The sequence below is a fragment of the Aristolochia californica genome, unplaced genomic scaffold (genome assembly GCF_029961685.1).
Source record: "Aristolochia californica isolate CCGP_79_NKW_82.1479 unplaced genomic scaffold, dmAriCali1.0.hap1 SCAF_6, whole genome shotgun sequence".
NCBI classification, from domain to species: domain Eukaryota; kingdom Viridiplantae; phylum Streptophyta; class Magnoliopsida; order Piperales; family Aristolochiaceae; genus Aristolochia; species Aristolochia californica.
This window is the reverse complement of record NW_027182257.1, coordinates 38,494,267-38,514,247: the sequence shown is the minus strand read 5'-3', so window position 1 is coordinate 38,514,247 and position 19,981 is coordinate 38,494,267. Positions and strand designations below refer to the sequence as shown.

The window sequence follows — 19,981 nt, the reverse complement described above, 5'->3', positions numbered from 1 at the left end:
ACACTTTTGAACTGGTATAGTTGCCCAAAGGCATAAAAGCTTTGAAGAACAAGTGGGTTTATAGATTGAAGCAAGATGAACCCACTTATCAACCACGATACAAAACTAGATTGGTTGTTAAGGGAGCTTCTCTCTAGTTGTGAAGATGTCCTCCATCTGTGTGGTTCTTGGTTTAGCAGCTAGTCTAGACTTAGAAATTGAATAGATGGATGTGAAAACCACCTTCTTACATGGTGATTTAGAGGAAGAGATTTATATGGACCAACCAGAGGATTTCAGGGTGAAAGGAAAGAACATTGTGTGTGTCGTCTAAAGAAAAGTTTATATGGTCTGAAGCAAGTGCCCAGACAATGGTATAAGAAATTTGATTTAGTTATGGAAGAACAAGGCTACAAGAAGACCACCTTTGGCCATTGTATATTTGTACAAAATTTTTGTGATGATGACTTCATAATATTACTACTTTATGTTGATGACATGTTGATTGTTGGCAGGAATTCTTCAAGAATTGAAAATCTGAAGAAACAGTTAAAACAAGCATTTTCTATGAAGGACTTGGGGCCAACAAGGCAAATTCTTGGTATTCGAATTTATCGAGATAGAAAAGAGAAGAAATTGCGTGTGTCACAAGAGTGATTTATTGAAAAAGTACTTAGCATATTCAATATGAATAAAGCTAAGATAGTTAACTCTCCTCTTGCTACTCATTTTAAGTTGAACAAGAAGCAAAGTCCTTCTACAAATAGAGAGAAGGAAGATATGGCAAGAATCCCATATGCCTCAGCAGTGGGTAGCCTAATGTATGCAATGGTATGCACAAGGCCAAATATAGCTCATCCAGTTGGAGTAGTCGCTTCCTCTCAAATATAGGAAAAGAGAATTGGAATGCAGTTTAGTGGATTTGGAGATACCTCAGAGGTACTTCCAAGGTATGCTTGTGCTTTGGAAATGTAAACCTATACTTGAAGGGTTTACAGATGCAAATATGGCTGGTGACTTTGATTTCGGAAAGTCCACTTCAGGGTTCTTGATTACTTATTCAGGGGAAGCAGTGTCCTGGTAATCCAAATTACAGAAATGTGTTGCTTTGTCTACAACAGAAGTTGAGTATATTGCCATAACTGAAGCAATCAAGGAGTTGATATGGATGAAGAAGTTTTTAGAAGAACTAGGTTAGAAACAAGAGAAGTATACTGTCTATTGCGACGGTCAGAGTGCCATCCATCTCAGTAAAAACTCAACCTTTCATTAAAGATCCAAGCATATTGATGCGAGGTATCACTGGATTCGTAATGCATTGGATATGAAGTTGTTACAGATTGAAAAAATCCATACTGATGAGAATGGTTTAGATATGATGACAAAACCATTACCTATGCAAAAACTTGAAGTATGCAGAGCAAAATAAGGTATGGTGAGTCCCTCCATATAGTCAGGAAGGGGGAGATTTGTTGTGCGGGTTCCCTCCTATATGGAGGATGGCCCATGTGGGTCCATTAAGCCCATATGGAGAGAGGGTTTAGGCCCAACTTATTTTAGGTTTACCAAAAACGTAAGTGTTGCTGTCATTATAAAAAGAAGAGAACGTGTGATAGAAGAAGGGAAAAAGAAGAAAAAATAAAAGGGGCTGTCAAAATAGAGTTGTCTGTACAGTTTCTGTCAAACGCTTTGATCGGTGTCTAATATTTATAGCCGTAAACAGTACCACGTCTTCTTAGGTGAAATATCTTCTATCACATTGTTTGGTTGCCAAGAAAGTGTTTTTTTCTTGAGATTATTGTTGATTGTATGCCTCTAGTGTTATCTGGAGAAAACATTTGTGTACACATCATTGTTGATAGTGGAAGTTTTAAATGGACTAGGTCCAGTGGTTTTTTCCCTTTACTTTGAAGGATTTTCCACATAAAAAATTCTAGACTCTTCGTGTGTGTGTGGTTTTTTTTATTAAATTACTTCTCAACATATTCACACGAAGTGGGAGAGTATCATTTCTCCCAACATTATTCTAGAGCATCTTTTGATATCCAGATTTACGTCACAAAGGATAAATATTGTCCACCTTCTATACAAAAAGCCTTCTTTTTTATTATAATTTATCAAACAAAAGATTTCACGTATGCCAAATTAACCTTCCTATAACCCTTCAACAAATTTGGGGGTTGGAACGAGAACAAGTGGGTCTGCCTTCCTCAGAACCATCCCAAACTTTTCAGCCAGGTCAAGCTCGGCGCCTTCTGGCAATCGCCAATTAAATGAATACAGGAGCGTTGCAAGCCCATACATTAGCATCCGATCAGCGAACGGGGCCCCTGGGCAGATCCTCCTTCCTGAACCAAACGGAAAGAAATGAAAATCATTCCCGCTGAAATCCCACTTGCGATCGTTCGTCAAGAATCTCTCTGGGTTGAATTCGGTGGGATTTTCCCAGTTCTCCGGATACCTCTCAATAGCCCACATGTTCACCAAAACACGGGTACCTTTGGGGACGGAGTATCCACCTAGGGTAGAGGTCTCGCTGGGGGTTCTGGGAAGCATCAGTGGGGTTGCTGGATGGAGTCGCATGGCTTCCTTCACGACTGCGCTCAGATATCTCAATCGAGATAGATGGCTCTCTTCCACCACGTTGTCGGTTCCTACCACTTCGTTCAGTTCTTGTTGGACTCTTCTCATCATCTCCGGATGTTTGATCAACTCAGCCATGACCCATTCAGACGTCACTGCCGTTGTGTCCATTCCTGCCATAACCAAGTCCTGCACGAATGTCCACCTTCTGTTAGCCTCAAATTGTAGTTCAAAGATTGATCACAAGAAAAAGGACAAATATGACAGAAATCTAGAGTATTTTTTTTTTAATTTTTTTTATGTCACTATGCATTGAACTTAAAAAATTTGTAAACAGAATGATATATTACCATGATCAATCCCTTTATGTGGCTACTGGTCAAGGGCATGGTTGAATCACCTCTCTCTTGCATACGTAAAAGCACCACCAGAAATTCCTTACTCTCCTGCTTCCCGGATTCGGCCTTTTTCAGATCAATGATGGAATCCAGGATCTGGTTAAGTCTATCAGCAATCATCTTTCTCTTTCGCTCAAGCCCCTCGAGGTCAAATGGCGCAAGAAAAGGGAAGAAATCCGAGATACTGAGCTGACCGAAAGATCCGAGGATTTGCTGCACCACCACTCGGAACTCTTCTCCCTTTTCTTTCATTGAAGGATCCTTGAGAGTCCCAGTACCCCACAACATGCCCATCAGCACGTCCAAAAGGGTGGCAAAGAGCATCTCGCGGATCGCAAGCGGAGTCTCGGCATTGCCGTAAACGCGTCTCACCATTTGCTGAACCTCTCCTCTGCGAACGTCCCGGAAAAGCTCGAGCCTGGTGCTGCTTAGCATCTCGCCGACGGCCAGCTTACGCAGCATGCGCCACTGCGTTCCATGCGGTGCCCATGCAATCCCGTGGAGTCCATTAGGCAGGACCATTGCTGCCTTGGGGACGTCGTGATTGGCGAAGGTAGCGTCTTTATCTTTGAGGAGCTCCTTGGCGAGAGCAGGCGAGCTCACCACGATGCACAGTTTCCTGCCTAACCTAAGACTGAAGATATGCCCATAGGTGGAAGCCAACTCGGCGAGATGCTGGTGGAGGTTCCGGCCCAGAAACGGGAGGTTGCCCACCAAGGGAAGTCCCCGTGGGCCTGGTGGCACCCTCAGCTTCTCCTTCCTCCACTTCTTGGTGACCACCACCAATGTCCAAGCAACCACTAACACCGCGACTAACACCATGCGAAGAGCTGCAGACGGAGGCGCCTCATTCGAAGCTTTGCACTCTGCCCACCAGGGAATATAACCTTGGGTGATTGAAGAAAGTGAGGGAGTGGCAGGATATGCTTCTGAAATCATTGTTTCAGGATTCTACTTCAAGAAGTTGCTCAAGCTAGCTTTTTACTTCACTCTACGACTCAACCGAATGCATCTCCTCTGCATTTATAAGATGGAATTTGATTAAACTAAGCACTTTTAATAAATTTGTTATCAAAATAACCAACTCAGAAACTAAATTTAATAAAAATGGTAAGTTCAACCAAAGTGGACGGTTTCTAGACGCCCTTGTTGATCGATTACTGAGCTGGTTGTTGACATAAGAGTGACCATGTTCTTTAAGCACCGCCAATGAAGAACGCGACTTCTGCGGCCATACCTTGTCGTATATAAGCAGTCAATACGGAGTGAAACCTTGTCTTATATAAGCAGTCAGTAGGGAGTGAAAGAAACGTCTTCTTCCAGTTGAAATTGTCGGGTTCTTCATGAACAGAGTTGGTAAATGGCACCATGACTTAAATCGCCTGTACTTCTCTGGAATCCCGCAGGATGTCCCACGTTGTTGCTGAGGTATATTAACTCCTCTCACAATGCGCTGAAGACATAAGAAGGGGGAAGGGGGAAGGGGAAAGGGGTTAGTATTAACTAACATAAAATTTAAAGTTCATCTTATTTCCTGTTTCAATTTCATTTCATTCATATACGTGAATTTCATCTTTGAACTGGGTGTTAGTGTGACGAGTTTATGTGCACCAAAAAACAGTTTCCAGTGTTAGTGCCCCCAAATGAGAATATGGAAAATAAGAGAATTAGTAACTTATAATAGTATATTTAATTAAAATATAATACTTAAACATTAAATTAGGTAAAAAAAACATTATTACTACATGAATAACTAATTTAATGTATAACTAAAATATATTAATATACTAATTAATTGAATTATATATTATATTAGTTAATGATTATTATTCATTGTACATTAATACAATAATTACGTGAGCCAATTAACTGTGCACATGATTAATGATAAAAAATAAATAAATAACATTGAAAATAACATAAACAATATAATATGTTTAGTTATTAATTTATTGATAATATATTGTATACTTTAACAAAAAAAGTCATGACTAAATGGGGAAAAATCTATCAAATGCTAACTTTAACACACTATATATTTTTACATATTATAAATTAATAATATTTTTCCATTAAATTTAAAACCATTGATTTTATTAATTATAAAAATGAGTTAATTAAACCAAAATAATTGATAAATTGCTTGAGTTAACATTATTTTAATTACCACTATTAAATCACTAATACTATAAAGTAATTAAAAAATAAATATGATTAATAAATAAAAATTATTTTATTAATAACATAAGATGGATTTTTTACATGGTATTAATTAATAATATATTTCCACAAAATTAAAAATATTTAATTAATCAAATGCATACTTTAAATATATTTTATTTACCAGACTTAAATATCAAATTTAATATAGTAATAAAATTTAATGAAAATATTAAATAAATACATATACAACTTTATTAATAATCTAAAAGAAAGATTATTCAAATAACGAGTTCGTGCCTTTAATATTAAAATCATCAAGTTACAAGTTTAGTACATATGAATAACACGTTCAAAACCAATAAGATACAACCATCATTTATCATTTCACATGGAAGTCGCTATGGCATCTCAAAATTGTGCGGCTCTTGTGGATTCTAATGCATGCTGCCTCCGAAAGCTTGTTACTTGACTACCCTCATCCTCAAGACCATTGCTAACTTCACTGTCTGTATCATCCATTGCACCTAATTGGACCGCATCACCTCTTTCACCAAGCTCGCCACTCGAATCATCATCTTCCAATTCAAATAGATCCTTATAATCCTCTCCACGTATATAATTGAGCAATATGCAACAAGTAAGTACAATTTTTGTTTGAATCTTAAAAGAAAATGGAGGAGCGCCTTTCAACATTTGAAATCGAGCTTTTAAAGCACCTAAAGTTCGCTCAATAGTATTTCGCAAAGATGAGTGTCTTCGATTGAATAATTCTTTTTTATTTCTAAAAATATTATCTCTAAATTCTTGCAGATGATATTGAGTTCCTCGATATGGAGCCAAAAATCTCGGAAGATTTGCATAACCAGCATCGACTAGATAATATTTACCTATAATAGAAATTATATTCCACATAAAATAATTGAAGATAAAATAGATAAAAAATGACTGGATAAAAATATATTATCTACCTTCAGGTACAAAGATTCTATCTTGGCGAGTCAATGCTTTTTCAGTACACGTGAATTAGCTGCTGATCCCTTCCATCCAGCAAGTACATAAGTGAATTGCATGTCAAATAAACATGTTGCCATCACATTTTGTGAGAGATAGCGATTTCTATTCCAGAACCTTTGTTGTTCTTCAAATGTTCGCTTTGATATGAGTTCCATCAATAGCCCCAATACAATCCTAATTATACATTTTTAATTAATATTGACTAAATTTATATATTAATCTAAAATTGTTTAGTTAGAGGAAGTGATGTTACCTTGAAGTACGGATAAAACATTGAGCTGCTTAAAATCTTCGAATGTGTGCGTTCTGAAGGTCGTATGATGTAATCAGAGTGAAGTTTGAGGATTGCATCCAACACCTTGTTGAAATACCTACTTATGGTCCAGTTCGATCTATCAAACATCTCTGCTATGACACTATAAGATTGTTGTTGACCAACAGTTAGGAGAAAATATGCAAGTTGTTCTGCCACTGAGATGATCTGTATGGCTGATAAAAACCCTCTACAAGTAAGTATCTCTCCCAATTTGCAAAATACAATTTGATTCATCCTGTAAACTTTCTGAAATTTAATTGGTGATTTGTCTAGTGCATTTTGAAAATACAATGGACCATTAATCCCACAAGAACTTGGTACACGTTTGTTGCAATGGTAGAGATAATATCTTCCCATGGCGAAAAAGAAACTTGTGAATGCAATAATAGTTGCAATCTTTTCTCTGTCTGTCATAATATCCATGAAAATCTACAAATTCAATCGCCTAAAAGTCATAAACACAAATAAACATCAATCTCCAATCATAACCTATTTGCAATCACACCTATACACAACCATATTCATCCACATTCCCACATCCTTACGCAACAATATCCATTTAATTGTCCACATCCATACTCATCTACCATAATCATCCATGCAATATATTAACACAACAATCATATAAAATAAAAATATTAACCATACTAATAAGTCTTGCAATGTCATAATTCAAACATCATACCTAATATATAACAATATTCCCAAAGAAGATAGTGTACTTAAAACACATTACAAATAGTTTGTTACACAATATTTAAGTCACTCGACTCGCTCTTCCACTATCATCTCCATAAACATGACCTTCTTACTTGGCGTATCCAACTATACAAGAGTGTGAAACTTCAAGTCTACCGACAGGTCCGGGATTTCCCTGAGGCTTTGACCCAATCTCTTTTGATATCGCCCTCTTTAGGCTTGACGACATCTGTCAATGCCTGAACGATTTCCTTTATTCCATCAATGAATCTACCAGTGTCATCACCGGACATTTCACTTCTCTTTCTACGACGACTTGAAGATGACCGATAACTTTTTCGAGATTGATCTGCTGTCGACTTATTCTTGCTAAAGAATGGCGATGGAGTACCCTAACTATATCAACATCCTCAGGCTCGTCCATCGGAACATGTTCTGACTCACAGAGGAGTTTATCGCCCTGATCTACAACAGTTACACTTCCTGTCCCCACGACTATTGCGTTTTCCACCACCACAACCAATTTTTTTTAATCGGGGGCAACCTTCACGTCTATACTTCTCAGCATCCTTTAGACATCTTGGAATAGAGTTATAGTAACAAGGAAAACATAAAAAATATTTTATAGTACATCATGATTTACTGACCTTTATGTCGTCAAGCCATATAGAATTACATGTAATAACTCGTTGTGTGGTTGCATCCCAATCGAACCTACTAGTGTTGACACAACTCGTTACCGTTTGGCATATTTTTTTCCATGATCTTGTTGGATTCTTGAGCGGCTTAACAGTTTTCTTATTGACTGCATCTTCATTGAACTTATTAACACAGTCCACATATACCTCTTGCTTCCAAACCCCATTAGGCAACTTGTTCCATATATTAACCAGCTCGACCAAGAGATCGAGCATTTTGCTGTCATCTTCGAAGGTCCAAATGTCAAATGGTCAAACAGTTTGTTGTCTTCTTACAACCATTTATAATCTAAATACGAGATGGTCCTCTTGGAAATTTTTTTATCAGACAACTTTAACCCTTCACGGAAAGTCAAACCACAAAAAATAGAATACCATGTGGTGGATATGTATAACACCCAAATCTCCTTACCACATGGCGAAACATTCCATAGCACTTCAAAAAATCTCAAAAATATTCTAAAAGAATTAAAAATTAATCAAACTATTTTCACTACTACATATGCACTAAACAATGTAAAAATACACACATCAAGTCCAAATTCACTGAACACCCCTGGTAAAGCCCCATATGACTTCGCAGTCACGACGAACTGTACCTCGTCAGTGATGGGGGTAAGGTTTCGTTGGCTAATGGATGCCCGTGTAGGCAACTCACATTTTTTTGAACTGGACTAAAAAAACCCTAATAAACCCTAAACCCTAAACCCTTAATCCTAAACCCTAAACCCTCTCACCTCCTAAACCCTAAACCCTAAACCATAAAACCCTAAAACCTAAACACTAATTCCAGAACTTAAAACCCTAAGCCCTAAACCCTAAACCCTAATTCCAGAACTTATACAAAAAACCCTAGACCGTAAAAACCCAAAAAATCCCTAACCCTAAACCGTAAATCCTATCACCGAATAAACCTAAACCCTAATTATTTTTGAAAAAACCCTAATTCCAGAACCTAAACCCTAAAAATACCATAAATTCTTAACCTTAAACACTTAACCCTTAATATACCGAGCATCAAAACCTAAAAACAAACCCTAGCCCTAATCAAGAATTTAGACCCTAAATCGTAACCCTAAATCCGACAATTATGCACAAATAATCCCAAATTAGGAAACGAACCTAAAATTAAATAAAATAAAACACTAATTTAATAAAAAAAATTAAGGTTTAGTCATACCTTTTGAAATTTGGGGAAAACCGAAGCCGAAGGGTGAAATCGAAGCTGAATGGGGAAATTGATGCCAAATCAAAATAGAAATTAAGCAATCGATGCCCAAATGTCAAAATCGAAGAAAATCGAAATCAATATGGGGGAAATTGAACGAAGATATCTTGGGGGAAAAGAGAATAGAGGGAGGGAGAAGGGAGTGGGAGGCCGAAAGGGAGAAGAGAGAGAGAAGAGAGGGAGACCGAGAGGGATAAGAGAGAGGGAGAAGCCAACGGGAGGTTTAGAGAGAGAGCGAGTCCGAGATAGAGAGAAGGACACCGAGAGGACATTCGCAACAAGAGCGATAAGGGATAGGGAGGCTGTAGAGAGACGGAGGACGGAGAGACCGAGAAAGGAGAGAGACGGTGGAGAGGAGAGAGGGAGCAGAGAGCTTGGGGCAGTAGGGAGACGTGGGAGGGGGTGCGGGAGTGAGGGTGAAAAAAATCGAAAATGAGAAGAGACCGAGAGAGGGAGTGCAGGAGAGAGAGGGAGAAACAACATTGAGGGTTTGAACCCTGACGTTTACTTCATCAGGATGATTGGCAAAAGGGGCGGAAACCAAATTCCATAACTTAAAATGTGGAGATGATTTTTAGATTCATCTTAGTCATCTAGATGACTTGAAGTCTGGTGCTCCACTGACGATGTCAGGAGATGAACTGAGTAATACGACTGAAGTTCATCTCCTACATCAAGTTGACTAATCCCAGCTAAAGGAACCCAAACATGAATAAGATACGAATCCATCCTTAATGAAAAATAAAAAAAAACTGCTTTTGTTTTTTTTTTCCGTTGCCTTTCTTGACCATCTTCTTCTCCTTAGCCATGTTAGATCTTTGTCTGCTCTAATACCATTTTGATTTCTAGTGTTAGCACATAAGCACAAGAGATCTCAAGGGAAGGAGAGAAAGAAATACTCTAGCACTTGGGAGAGAGGAGAAAAGAAATCGAGGGAGAAGAAAAAGAGAAAAGTCTAAGGACGAACTTGAGCCAAGAGGAAGAGGTTTGAATACTCTACCCCATGCCTTGAGACTATATTTATAGTTGTGTGAAGGTGTTTATAATGACTACTATGAGCTTAGGGCTACTTGCTTCAAAAGCAAAAAGATATAAGAAGACATACACCATCGTGCAAAATTACAATTCTATGTCATCTCTATGGAAGTTCTCTTTATTTACTAGCCATACCTCCCCTACACATGTGAGTGTCTTTTAATAGGTAGGTCGATTAAAAAAGGCAATTTATGGGCTAAAACAATCCCCTTGTGCCACATTCGATAAATTTACTAGTGTTCTTACTTGACTTGGGTTCAAATGATGTAAAAGTGTTCATTTAGTGTTGTTGGAAGATGGGTCCAAACCTACACGACCAAGGAAGGCCTACACATCCAAGTGTGTTAGAAGATGAGCTCAAGCCCATAAGACCAAGGAAAATCCACACATCCAAGAGATGTGGAAGATGGGCTGAAGGCCCGCATACCAAGGAGAAGGCCCACAAGCCCACAATGATGACATTGTGGTAAATAAAGAATCATCTCATAAAGATGACACCGTTGTATTTAGTTTAAGTTCTAGGGGCATACTATAAATTGAGCTTCAGGGGAAGGGTTATGACACAAGTCCATAACGTCTTTCTTCCTCTTGGTTTTGCCTAATGGGTGTCTCTACTTCTTTCTCCATGAGCTAAATCTATGAAGTCCTGAAAATCAACATGGCATCAGCGCAATGATTCTCAGGACTCACATCTACGTTTTTAGGATTAAAAAAACTATTTTTTTCCTTTGCTCATATTTTGCTTAGTTTTTTTTTTTTTTTTTTGTCATGGCAGAAGATCTTAGCACACACATTTGAACGCTCTCTCAGAGGAAGAAACTTTGATGAAGTTCTATTTCGACACTTTGTTGCAAAATTTAAGGAGTATAAGATTGATGTTTATCAGAATGCTCGGGCTTGCACTAGACTTCGTGTTGCTTGTGAGAAGCTAAAGAAGGTTTTATAATCATCTTCCTCTGCAAATATTGCGACCACGGGCCCGACACCCACGAGTAGCGGTAGAGAGAGTGGATCAAAGAAGAGAAGAAGTAGTGGAGGGAGTTGATCAGGGTCCTGCTCCATATCATGACCATCGTCCTGTTTCAGTGGAGACATATCAAGGTCCGGTGGCTCCAAGTGACAATCGTGTGATTCTAATGGAGATTGAGGAAAAGGGAAAGAGGAACAAGTATGCTTTTTGCTTGCATTATCATGTCCTCCTTGATTGCTCTGTTGATTGGCTACCATACTGAGGTGTTGAGCGGGGCGATGATCTTCATCAAAGAAGACATCAAAATAACAGACGTCCAACTGGAAGTCCTCGCCGGAATTCTAAATTGATCTTGCCATTTTATGAATGTATTGCGTGACTCAACCATCCTCTTCCGTTCTCCCTACTCTAGTTCCTCATAGTTTATTTTCCAATTTTAAGCTTCCATGGCTAGACACTTGTGTTAGCTGTCATATGGCAAAACAATCTAAAGTTCCTTCTAAAATCTGAGATTTGTTTGAATCTCTCTTTTAAAAATCTAAAAACAAGTCTTTCGCCATGTTAGTTAAATTTTGAGACACGGTAGAGACTCAACTTTCTCGTAGTTGTAAAAATATTTCATTTTGATAATAGATACGAATAAATGTCCTCTTTGTTTGACGATTATTTCCCACAACATAATAGTATAGTACATCGTATACACTTGTGCACTATAGAAATGATTAAGATAAAACAAATTGATTAATCATAGGATTAAAGGTTTGGTTAAAGTCATGGCCACCATATTGACCAATACCTAATGCAACTAAGCATGTTTCATGTTTGGCATTCCCTAAGGATTGATTCTCAGGTAAATGGTGAACACAGACCACACCAAAGCTTAGAGGAATGGTGAAATAAAAGAGGTCTTCAGTTACCTCACTATCGGTAGTGTTCAAATCTATAATCGTTCCCATTTTTGCCGAAATGGAATTTACAGGAAGAGGCCACTGATTCTAAAAAGGAGGCCGAAAAGGATTTACCGGTCTATCAACCCCATTATGGAATGCCCATTCACGTGGGATTCGTTCATTATCGTCCAACTCGTGACTCTTGGTCAAAATCTGGAACCGCGTTGTCGCTAGGCTGGGTACGGCGCCCACATCCTCCACACGCTCTTTTGTCTCAAGTCTAAAGAAACGGCCAGCGGCTCCACGAGTTGCACTTATCGGCTGAGGACCGCTCTGATAAGGGTGTCAACTCAGCATCCTTTGGATCACGACTCAAACGTACAAATTAGCGGTCAGTTTTAGATGACTTCAATCCCTTTTAACTAATTTGTTTGACTTAAAAACTTTTTGTAGAGTTGTGTCAAAAGTCAAACATTACAAGAAACAGAGTCAAATTGAACCGAAACCGAGCCATTTGAGTCAGCTGGACTCGCTACCATCCAGGTGGCCCTTGGAATTGACTTGGAGCCTTGGACAATTTATCTGGTACTCCTAGATGACTTATTTTTTAAGTCGGCTGTCGTTTAATTATTTATTTTAGCGGCCATTTCAGTGGATGAGTAAAGCTAAAAGCAACCAGCATGTGTAGTGCAGCCACTTGTTTGGTCTTTGTAAAAACGATTAACACAAATAACAAAGAAGGATTTCAAAGAATTTTTTTTATGTATATTCTTCTCCTCATGGAGGTTTTTTTATAATATATTTACAACCTAATTTAGATCCAATTTAGATATTAGAATTAAGAACAAAACAAGGAAACAAACCGTTTCCTATAATTACAGTAACAATTTTAACAATTTATAACTCATTCCAACACTCCCGCTCAAGTTGGTGCATAGATGTCGATCATGCCCAACTTGTCTATTATACCATGAAATACTTTCTCTAATACTCCTTTCGTAAGCATATCGGCCAACTAACTCCCATATAGAATAAAAGGAAATTGTATAATCTTTGCATCGATAGTTTTCTTGATTAAATGGTGATCAACTTCAACATGTTTAGTGCGATCATGTTGAACATGATTTTTTGCAATTTCGATGGCTGCCTTATTATCACAGTGGAGATTCATAGATTCAGTGTATTCAATCCCTAAGTTCCTCAGTATATTTATTATCCATAAGAATTCGAATACACCATGAACAATGCCTCAAAATTTAGCTTCGGCACTTGATCTTGATACTACCTTTTGGTTTTTTTTTCCTCGTGACAAGATTACCTTCCACAAAAGTACAGTAACCAGACGTGGATCTTCTGGTTGTCTGATCTCCTGCCCAATCAGATTCTGTGTATCCTTCAATGTTACAGACACCTTTTTTTTGTTTTTGCGAATAACAAACCTTTTCCTGGAGCACTCTTTAAGTATCTCAAGATCCGATAGACCGCTTCCATATGTTCTTCACTTGGTGCATGCATGAATTGACTTACAACGTTCACTGCATCTATGACATCTAGTCTTGTGTGTGATAGGTAGATTAATCTTCCAACTAATCGCTGATAACGCCCTGTTTATTGGGATTTGATCTGGGAGAATTCCGAGCTTATGATTCATTTCTATGGGCGTCTCTACTGGTTTACAATCAAGCATTCTAGTTTTGGCTAGAAGATCCAACATATATTTTTGCTGTGAAAGGAAGACTCTATGTTTCGACCTTGCCACCTCAATTCCCAAAAAATATTTAAGTTGTCCGAGATCTTTCATTTCGAATTTAGTGGCTAAATACTCCTATAAAACTTGCATTTCACATGGGTCATCTCCTGCCAAGACCATATATTCAACATACACAATTAAAGTCATTACTTTTCCTTCTTTGTGTTTTATAAACAAAGTATGATTTGAGTTACTTTGTTTATAACCAAACTCCTTCATTGTAGCTGAGAATCTCCCAAACCATGTTCTAGGTGACTGTTTTAGTCCGTACAATGACTTCTTCAATTTACAGACTTTACCTTGACATAAAGAACCACTTTTAACTTCGGGTGGTAGCTCCATGTAGACTTATTTTTCTAAGTCTCCATTGAGAAAAATATTTTTAACATCAAATTGTTGCAGAGGCCAGTCTCTATTTGTTGCTATAGATATAAGAATGTGAATTGTATTGATCTTGGCTACTGGTATAAAAGTATCCTGATAGTCTATCCCATACTTTCGCGTATATCCCTTTACAACTAGCCAAACTTTATATCTTTCAATACTTCCATCCGGTTTGAGTTTCACCGTGAACACCCATCAACATCTAATTGTCTTCACTCCTTTAGGCCTTGTATCAAGTTCCCACGTGGTATTCTTTTGTAGAGCCTCCATCTCTATGTTCATCACTTTTTTCCATTTTGGATCAGCTAATGCATCCTACACATTACTAGGAATAGAAACCCTAGATAATTGATCAACAGTAAATGCATACGATTTAGTCAACCTATGGGAGGACAGATAGTTGTTGATTGAGTATTTGGTCTTAACTTCAGGATCAGGTTCATACTGTTTCTTTGGAACTCCCCTATTCAATCTTTGTGGATATCTAGGAGTTATATTTTCTGTTGGAACACATGTTTCAATAAATTCATCAAACACATGATTCGTATTTACCTGAGGAGGAACATTTTGGGTTGATTCTTCAGTTGATAGTGCAGACGGATGCAACTCTGATGATTTTTCAGGAGCAATTAATAATTCACTCTTAGCTTCATGGTTGGGAGCACAATCTTGTTGCACATCATGACGACCTGGTTGGTTAAAATTTTCATTCACCACTTCTAACTTAACACTTCCACTATTCTCTTGTTGTTTAAATAATTCATTCACTGCTTCTAACTTAATAAACTTAGCCCCTCTGCTATTCTCTTCACTTGAGCTCTCCCCTTGAAGAGAATTCCGAGAGACTCTCCCTGAGTAATAAGGTTTTAACACATAGAAAGAGGCATCTAGAGTTATATGGAGCTTTTGGGTGTGTGGATCATTGCACCGATATCCTTTTTGAAAATCAGAATAGCCAACAAAAACACATCATTTGGCACATGGATCATGTTTATTGCGCAAGACTTTTGGGATATGAACATATATAGTACACCCAAAAACCCGAGGTTTAAGATTTGGAAGATGGGGAATGGAAATTAGGGAGTGTAGTTTTTGTTGAAAAGTTTGAAAGTCTATAACTCGAGAAGGTGTTCGACTAATAAAGTAGACAACAGATTTGACAGCTTCGCCCCAATAAAACCGAGGCATGTTTATGCCAAAGAGAGAGGCATGCACTACTTCCAAAACTTCTCTATTCTTCCTCTTTGCCAATCTATTTTGTTGGGGAGTATAGGTGCATGAGGTTTGATGACGAATTTCATGATTGTTCAGAAAATTACCAAGAGAAACATAAAAAAACTCAGTACCATTGTAAGATTGCAAAACACAAATCTGCTTCTGGTAATGAGTGTGTACTATTTGGAGAAATTTCTGAAAAGCTAGACACACATCACTCTTTTTTATAAGCAGAGATACTCAAGTCAGTCTAGTGCATTCATCAATCAATGTCACAAAATACCGACCTCAAGAAATAGAGGGAACCTTTGCAGGAGCCCAAACATCAGAATGAATAACCTCAAAAGGTTCAGAACCCTTATTCAAACTCGGTAAATAAGAGATACGGTGGCTCTTAGCCAGTTCAGAAGTCTCACAATGAAAATTCAAATTATTCAAACCTAAAAAAAGTTGTGGTCACAATTTCTAAAGATAACCAAAGGAAAGATGACCGAGTCTTCAGTGCCATAACCAAATAGTTGCTTGAGCACTGTATTCACTACTAGCTTGATTTGCCTAACTGATTTTCGATTCCCCATTCTCTGTCAACTCCAAATAGTAGAGTTTTCCCCGTCTAACACCATAACCAAGAATCTTCTATGTTAGAATGTCCTGAAAGACACAACAGGAGGGCCAGAAAGTTACAGTACAAGCAAGAGTTGAAGTAATTTGTCTAACAGACAACATATTGTATTCAAGAGCTAGAACAACAAAGACAATATCTAATGAAAGATTATTCGACAAGATTACTGATCTTTCCCCAGTAATAGGAGAGGTACTACCATTGACGGTAGAAATATCGGATTGAGGAGATGGTAAGACAAATTTTAACTGATTGGAATCCCTCATCATGTGATCGGATGCACCTGTATCAATAATCCAAGTTCTATTCTTAGAATATGTAGATAATATTGATGCTTTATCGATAGGGCATTTCCCTTAAATACCCATTTAAAATAAAATATTTTCAAAAATACCGACGTCATAAAAATATTTCTAAAACTACCCTACTTTGACCGGTCAAATGCCTATGTGTGCTGTCAAAAGCGACACGTAAGCTTTGACTGCTTATGTTTCGCCATGTAATCAGTTCAGTAAACATAGATCGACACGTCGTTTACCACGTTATCTGCCACATAAGTTGCCACGTCATTAAATAAAAAATTAAATAATCCTCACCATATTCCACCGCATTGTTTTTCAAAATAAGTTATTTTAAATGCCTTATGTGTCCCCTCTCATCTTTCTCCTCTCCTCTCCTCTCGCCCTCTCGCCGCCGCTCGGCCTCCTCTCCTCTCCTCTAGCCCTCTCGCCGCCGCTTGGCCTCGGCCTCCTCTCCTCTCCTCTCCTCTCGCCCTCTCGCCCTCGCTCGGCCTCGGCCTCCTCTCCTCTCCTCTCGCCCCCTCTCCTCTCACCCTCTCGCCACCACTCGGCCTCGGCCTCCTCTGGCCTTGCCCTCTCTCCTCTCGATGTCATCGCTTGGTCTCGACCTCCTCTCCTCTCCTCTCGTCCTCTCACCGTTGCTCGGCCTCGGCCTCCTCTGGCCTCGGCCTCTCTCCTCTCGCCGCCGTCACTCAGCCTCAGCCTCCTCTCCTCTCCTCTCCTCTCCACCCCTCTCCTCTCCCCTCTCTCGTAGTGCCTGCTTCTGCCGCTCCCCACCACTCCCCACTGCTCGGCCTCAGACCTCGCCCTTGATACCCCCCTCTCAATTAAAAATTAAAAAATATTTTAAATTGATAATAAAATATGTTAAATTAGTAAGAGTAAGATTTTTAATAAATTATATATTTATTTTATTTTTAATTATTTTAAATATAAGGTAATAATAATATGAAAATTTTACTTGAGTTTAAAAAATAAATGTATCGGTACACTTTTTATTACCTTATATTGATAAATTTGATTTTTAAACTCAAAACTAAAATTTTCAAATTTTTTTATTAAAATATTTTTTAAATCGATAATAAAAAGGTGTTAAAATGGTAAGAGTAAGATTTTTTATAACTTATTATTTTAAATTTAAGGTAATAAAAAGTGTACCGATACATTTATTTTTTAAACTCAAGTAAAATTTTCATATTTTTTCAGTTAATAAATATTTTTAATTGATAATAAAAGGTGTTGTAAGATTTTTAATTAACTAATATATATTTTTAATAATTTATTATTTTTTAAATAATGTGATAAAAATTATACAAATAAATTGTATTTTTAAACTTTAAAATAATTTTTAGGCTTCGAGACATAAAATTTATTACTTTTCCCAAAGATAAATGTCCAATATTGTAGATATTAGGTAATAAAAAATGTATCTGATTTTTTGATTTTTTTTTTAAAAATTATTCAATTTTTTCATTTAATGATGTGGCAGCTTATGTGGCAGATAACGTGGTAAAATAATGATGTGGCAGGCGACGTATCGATTTATGTTTACTGCACTGATGATGTGGTGACACATAAGTACTCAAATCTTACGTGTCGCTTTTGACTGCACACATAGGCATTTGACCAATCAAAGTTGGGTAGTTGTAGAAATATTTTCATGATGTTTGTATTTTTGAAAATATTTTATTTTAAATGGGTATTTAAGGGAAATTCCCTTATCGATAATACCTGGATGGGCAACATTTGCCAAAGGCAGTAGCTTTTCCCCAACAATTTTTTTTGAGGTTTTTTTAGAAGTCCCAACACTTTGGATAACCAATAATCTCGTAGCAACGCTGTTGCGAATGGCCTTTTTCCCCGTAGTGAGTCCCGATTGTTATCTTTTCTAGAGATGGGATGATGGCTCCCCATTGTTTGTCTCTGGGTTGATTCTGATTTTGGGTCCGGTCTAGGAAGTAGTCCGGTTCGGCAGTTTGATTTGGTTCGGTTTTGGTTCAGTTATGTTCTGACCCGGTTCTGGTCTAGTTCGGGTCCGATTTGATTTGGTCCGATCCAATTTTGGTCTGGTTAGGTTTTGTTCTAGTTCGGGTCCAATTTGGATCTGCTGGGTTGACCCGCAGATAAATAAAGGAACAATGTTCCTATATCAACAAAAAAAAAAAAAAAATTTAAACGGAGGATCACCTTCGTCTTCTCCGTTGACGACGCTGGTGGTTCGGTAGTGGCTCTGTGGTTGGAGGAAGAAGGATGATTCTGCGGCGGTTCGTCGGCTTTCGGGAGTCCTGCCGGATTTCCGGTGGCAGTGGTTCGATTTTATGGCGATGACAAAGCTACTGAGCTGCAGAAAACAGAGTTTTGCAACTTCCTTCAGCCATGATTTTTTTTCGGCTACCTCCTTTGGTGACGTCGGCAACTACGGGAGCACTTAGCTCTAATCTTCGATGACAGGAGGGAGAAAAGAATTCTCCTGTTTTGACACCATGTAAAACAACTAACACAAAGAACAAAGAAAGATTTCAAAGAATTTTTTCCGATGTATATTCATCTCCTTATGGAGGCTTTTTTATAATACATTTACAACCTAATTTAGATCCAATTTAGATCTTAGAATTAGGAATATAACAAGGAAACAAATCGTTCCTATAATTATGGTAACAATTTTTTCACAATTTACAACTCTTTCCAACAATCTTATCGACAAGAAAAAGCAGAAAAAACAAGTCTTCGTCTGCCTGCCACTGTCGCGTATAAAAAGACACGAACCTGCTTTGGTTAGATAAGCTCGATTTTCGTTTTTCACAAGCGAGAAAGGATGCAATCTAATCTCTCTATTCTGAGTTCAAATGTCACCGCAATTCCTTACGGCCACCTTCGGGGGTCGTGGCGGAACGGAGAAGGAGCGATGTCTCTTGTCCCCCTCGTAATGGTGGTTGCAGGGTGGTACATTGTTGTGTTTGCCAAAGCATAGAGCAAGAAGAGGTCGAGGTTACCACCGAGACAGCCAGACATTCCAGTGTTCGGTAATCTTCCCTTTCTAGACCGAAACCTCCATCATCATCTAACTCAGCTGGCCTGTTAAATTTGGGTCGAAGGCCCTATCTCAAAATGACTAGCCACCTAGGAAACTTTTTTCTCAATTAATAAATACAAGATCTTTATACTCTGTAATGTATGTAGGACTATCTTTTTTAACACTTCCCTTCACATGTAGGCACGTGGATAATTTGGGTAGAATCTCCTCACGTGGTGACATGTGGATAATTTTGGGTGAATGCCCACATATGAGAACCTTGCTATTATACTATGTTAAATTTGGGTCAAATGCCCTATCCCAAAATGACTAGCCACCTAGGAAACCTTTTTCCCAGTTAATAAATACAAGATCTTTATAGTCACTATTGTATGTGAGACTATCCTTTTTAACATGGCCCCCACTTACGGCCCATTATGAAGTTCCGCCCGGGCACTGGCTCTGCGTCGTCATAAACTTCCCCTCCGTCGCCAAAAAGCTCCTCAGGGACCATGACGCCATGGTCAGCAACCAAGACGTGCTTTATGCTGCGCTGGTCTTACCCAATGGTCTTCACGGTGGGCTCCTCATGGACACAACAACGTGCACAATTGAGTGGGTAATGTCCGAGTTGATGAATAACCGGAAGTGATGAAGAGTGCCCAAGAGGAACTGGACCAAGTTGTAGGGACAACAAACAACCTAGTTGAAAAAACTCAGCTTTC

General features: G+C 38.2%; 1 protein-coding gene across 1 annotated transcript; it reads right to left on the bottom strand.

Moving 5' to 3' along the window:
- Positions 1 to 2,133: 2,133 nt before the first annotated feature.
- LOC137935385 (carnosic acid synthase-like) lies at positions 2,134 to 3,899 on the bottom strand. The gene is made up of 2 exons (XM_068780041.1): positions 2,913 to 3,899; positions 2,134 to 2,751 (listed from the first exon to the last, which is right to left on the bottom strand). The coding sequence occupies exons 1-2, from the start codon at positions 3,897 to 3,899 to the stop codon at positions 2,134 to 2,136; spliced, it is 1,605 nt and encodes a 534-aa protein (XP_068636142.1).
- Positions 3,900 to 19,981: the final 16,082 nt, after the last annotated feature.

Coding starts and splice junctions, on each gene's coding strand:
- LOC137935385 (XM_068780041.1), bottom strand. CDS start 3,899: ATGATTTCAGAAGCATATCCTGCCACTCCCTCACTTTCTTCAATCACC. Junction 2,752..2,912: donor ACATAAAGGGATTGATCATG/GTAATATATCAT, acceptor ACATTCGTGCAG/GACTTGGTTATGGCAGGAAT.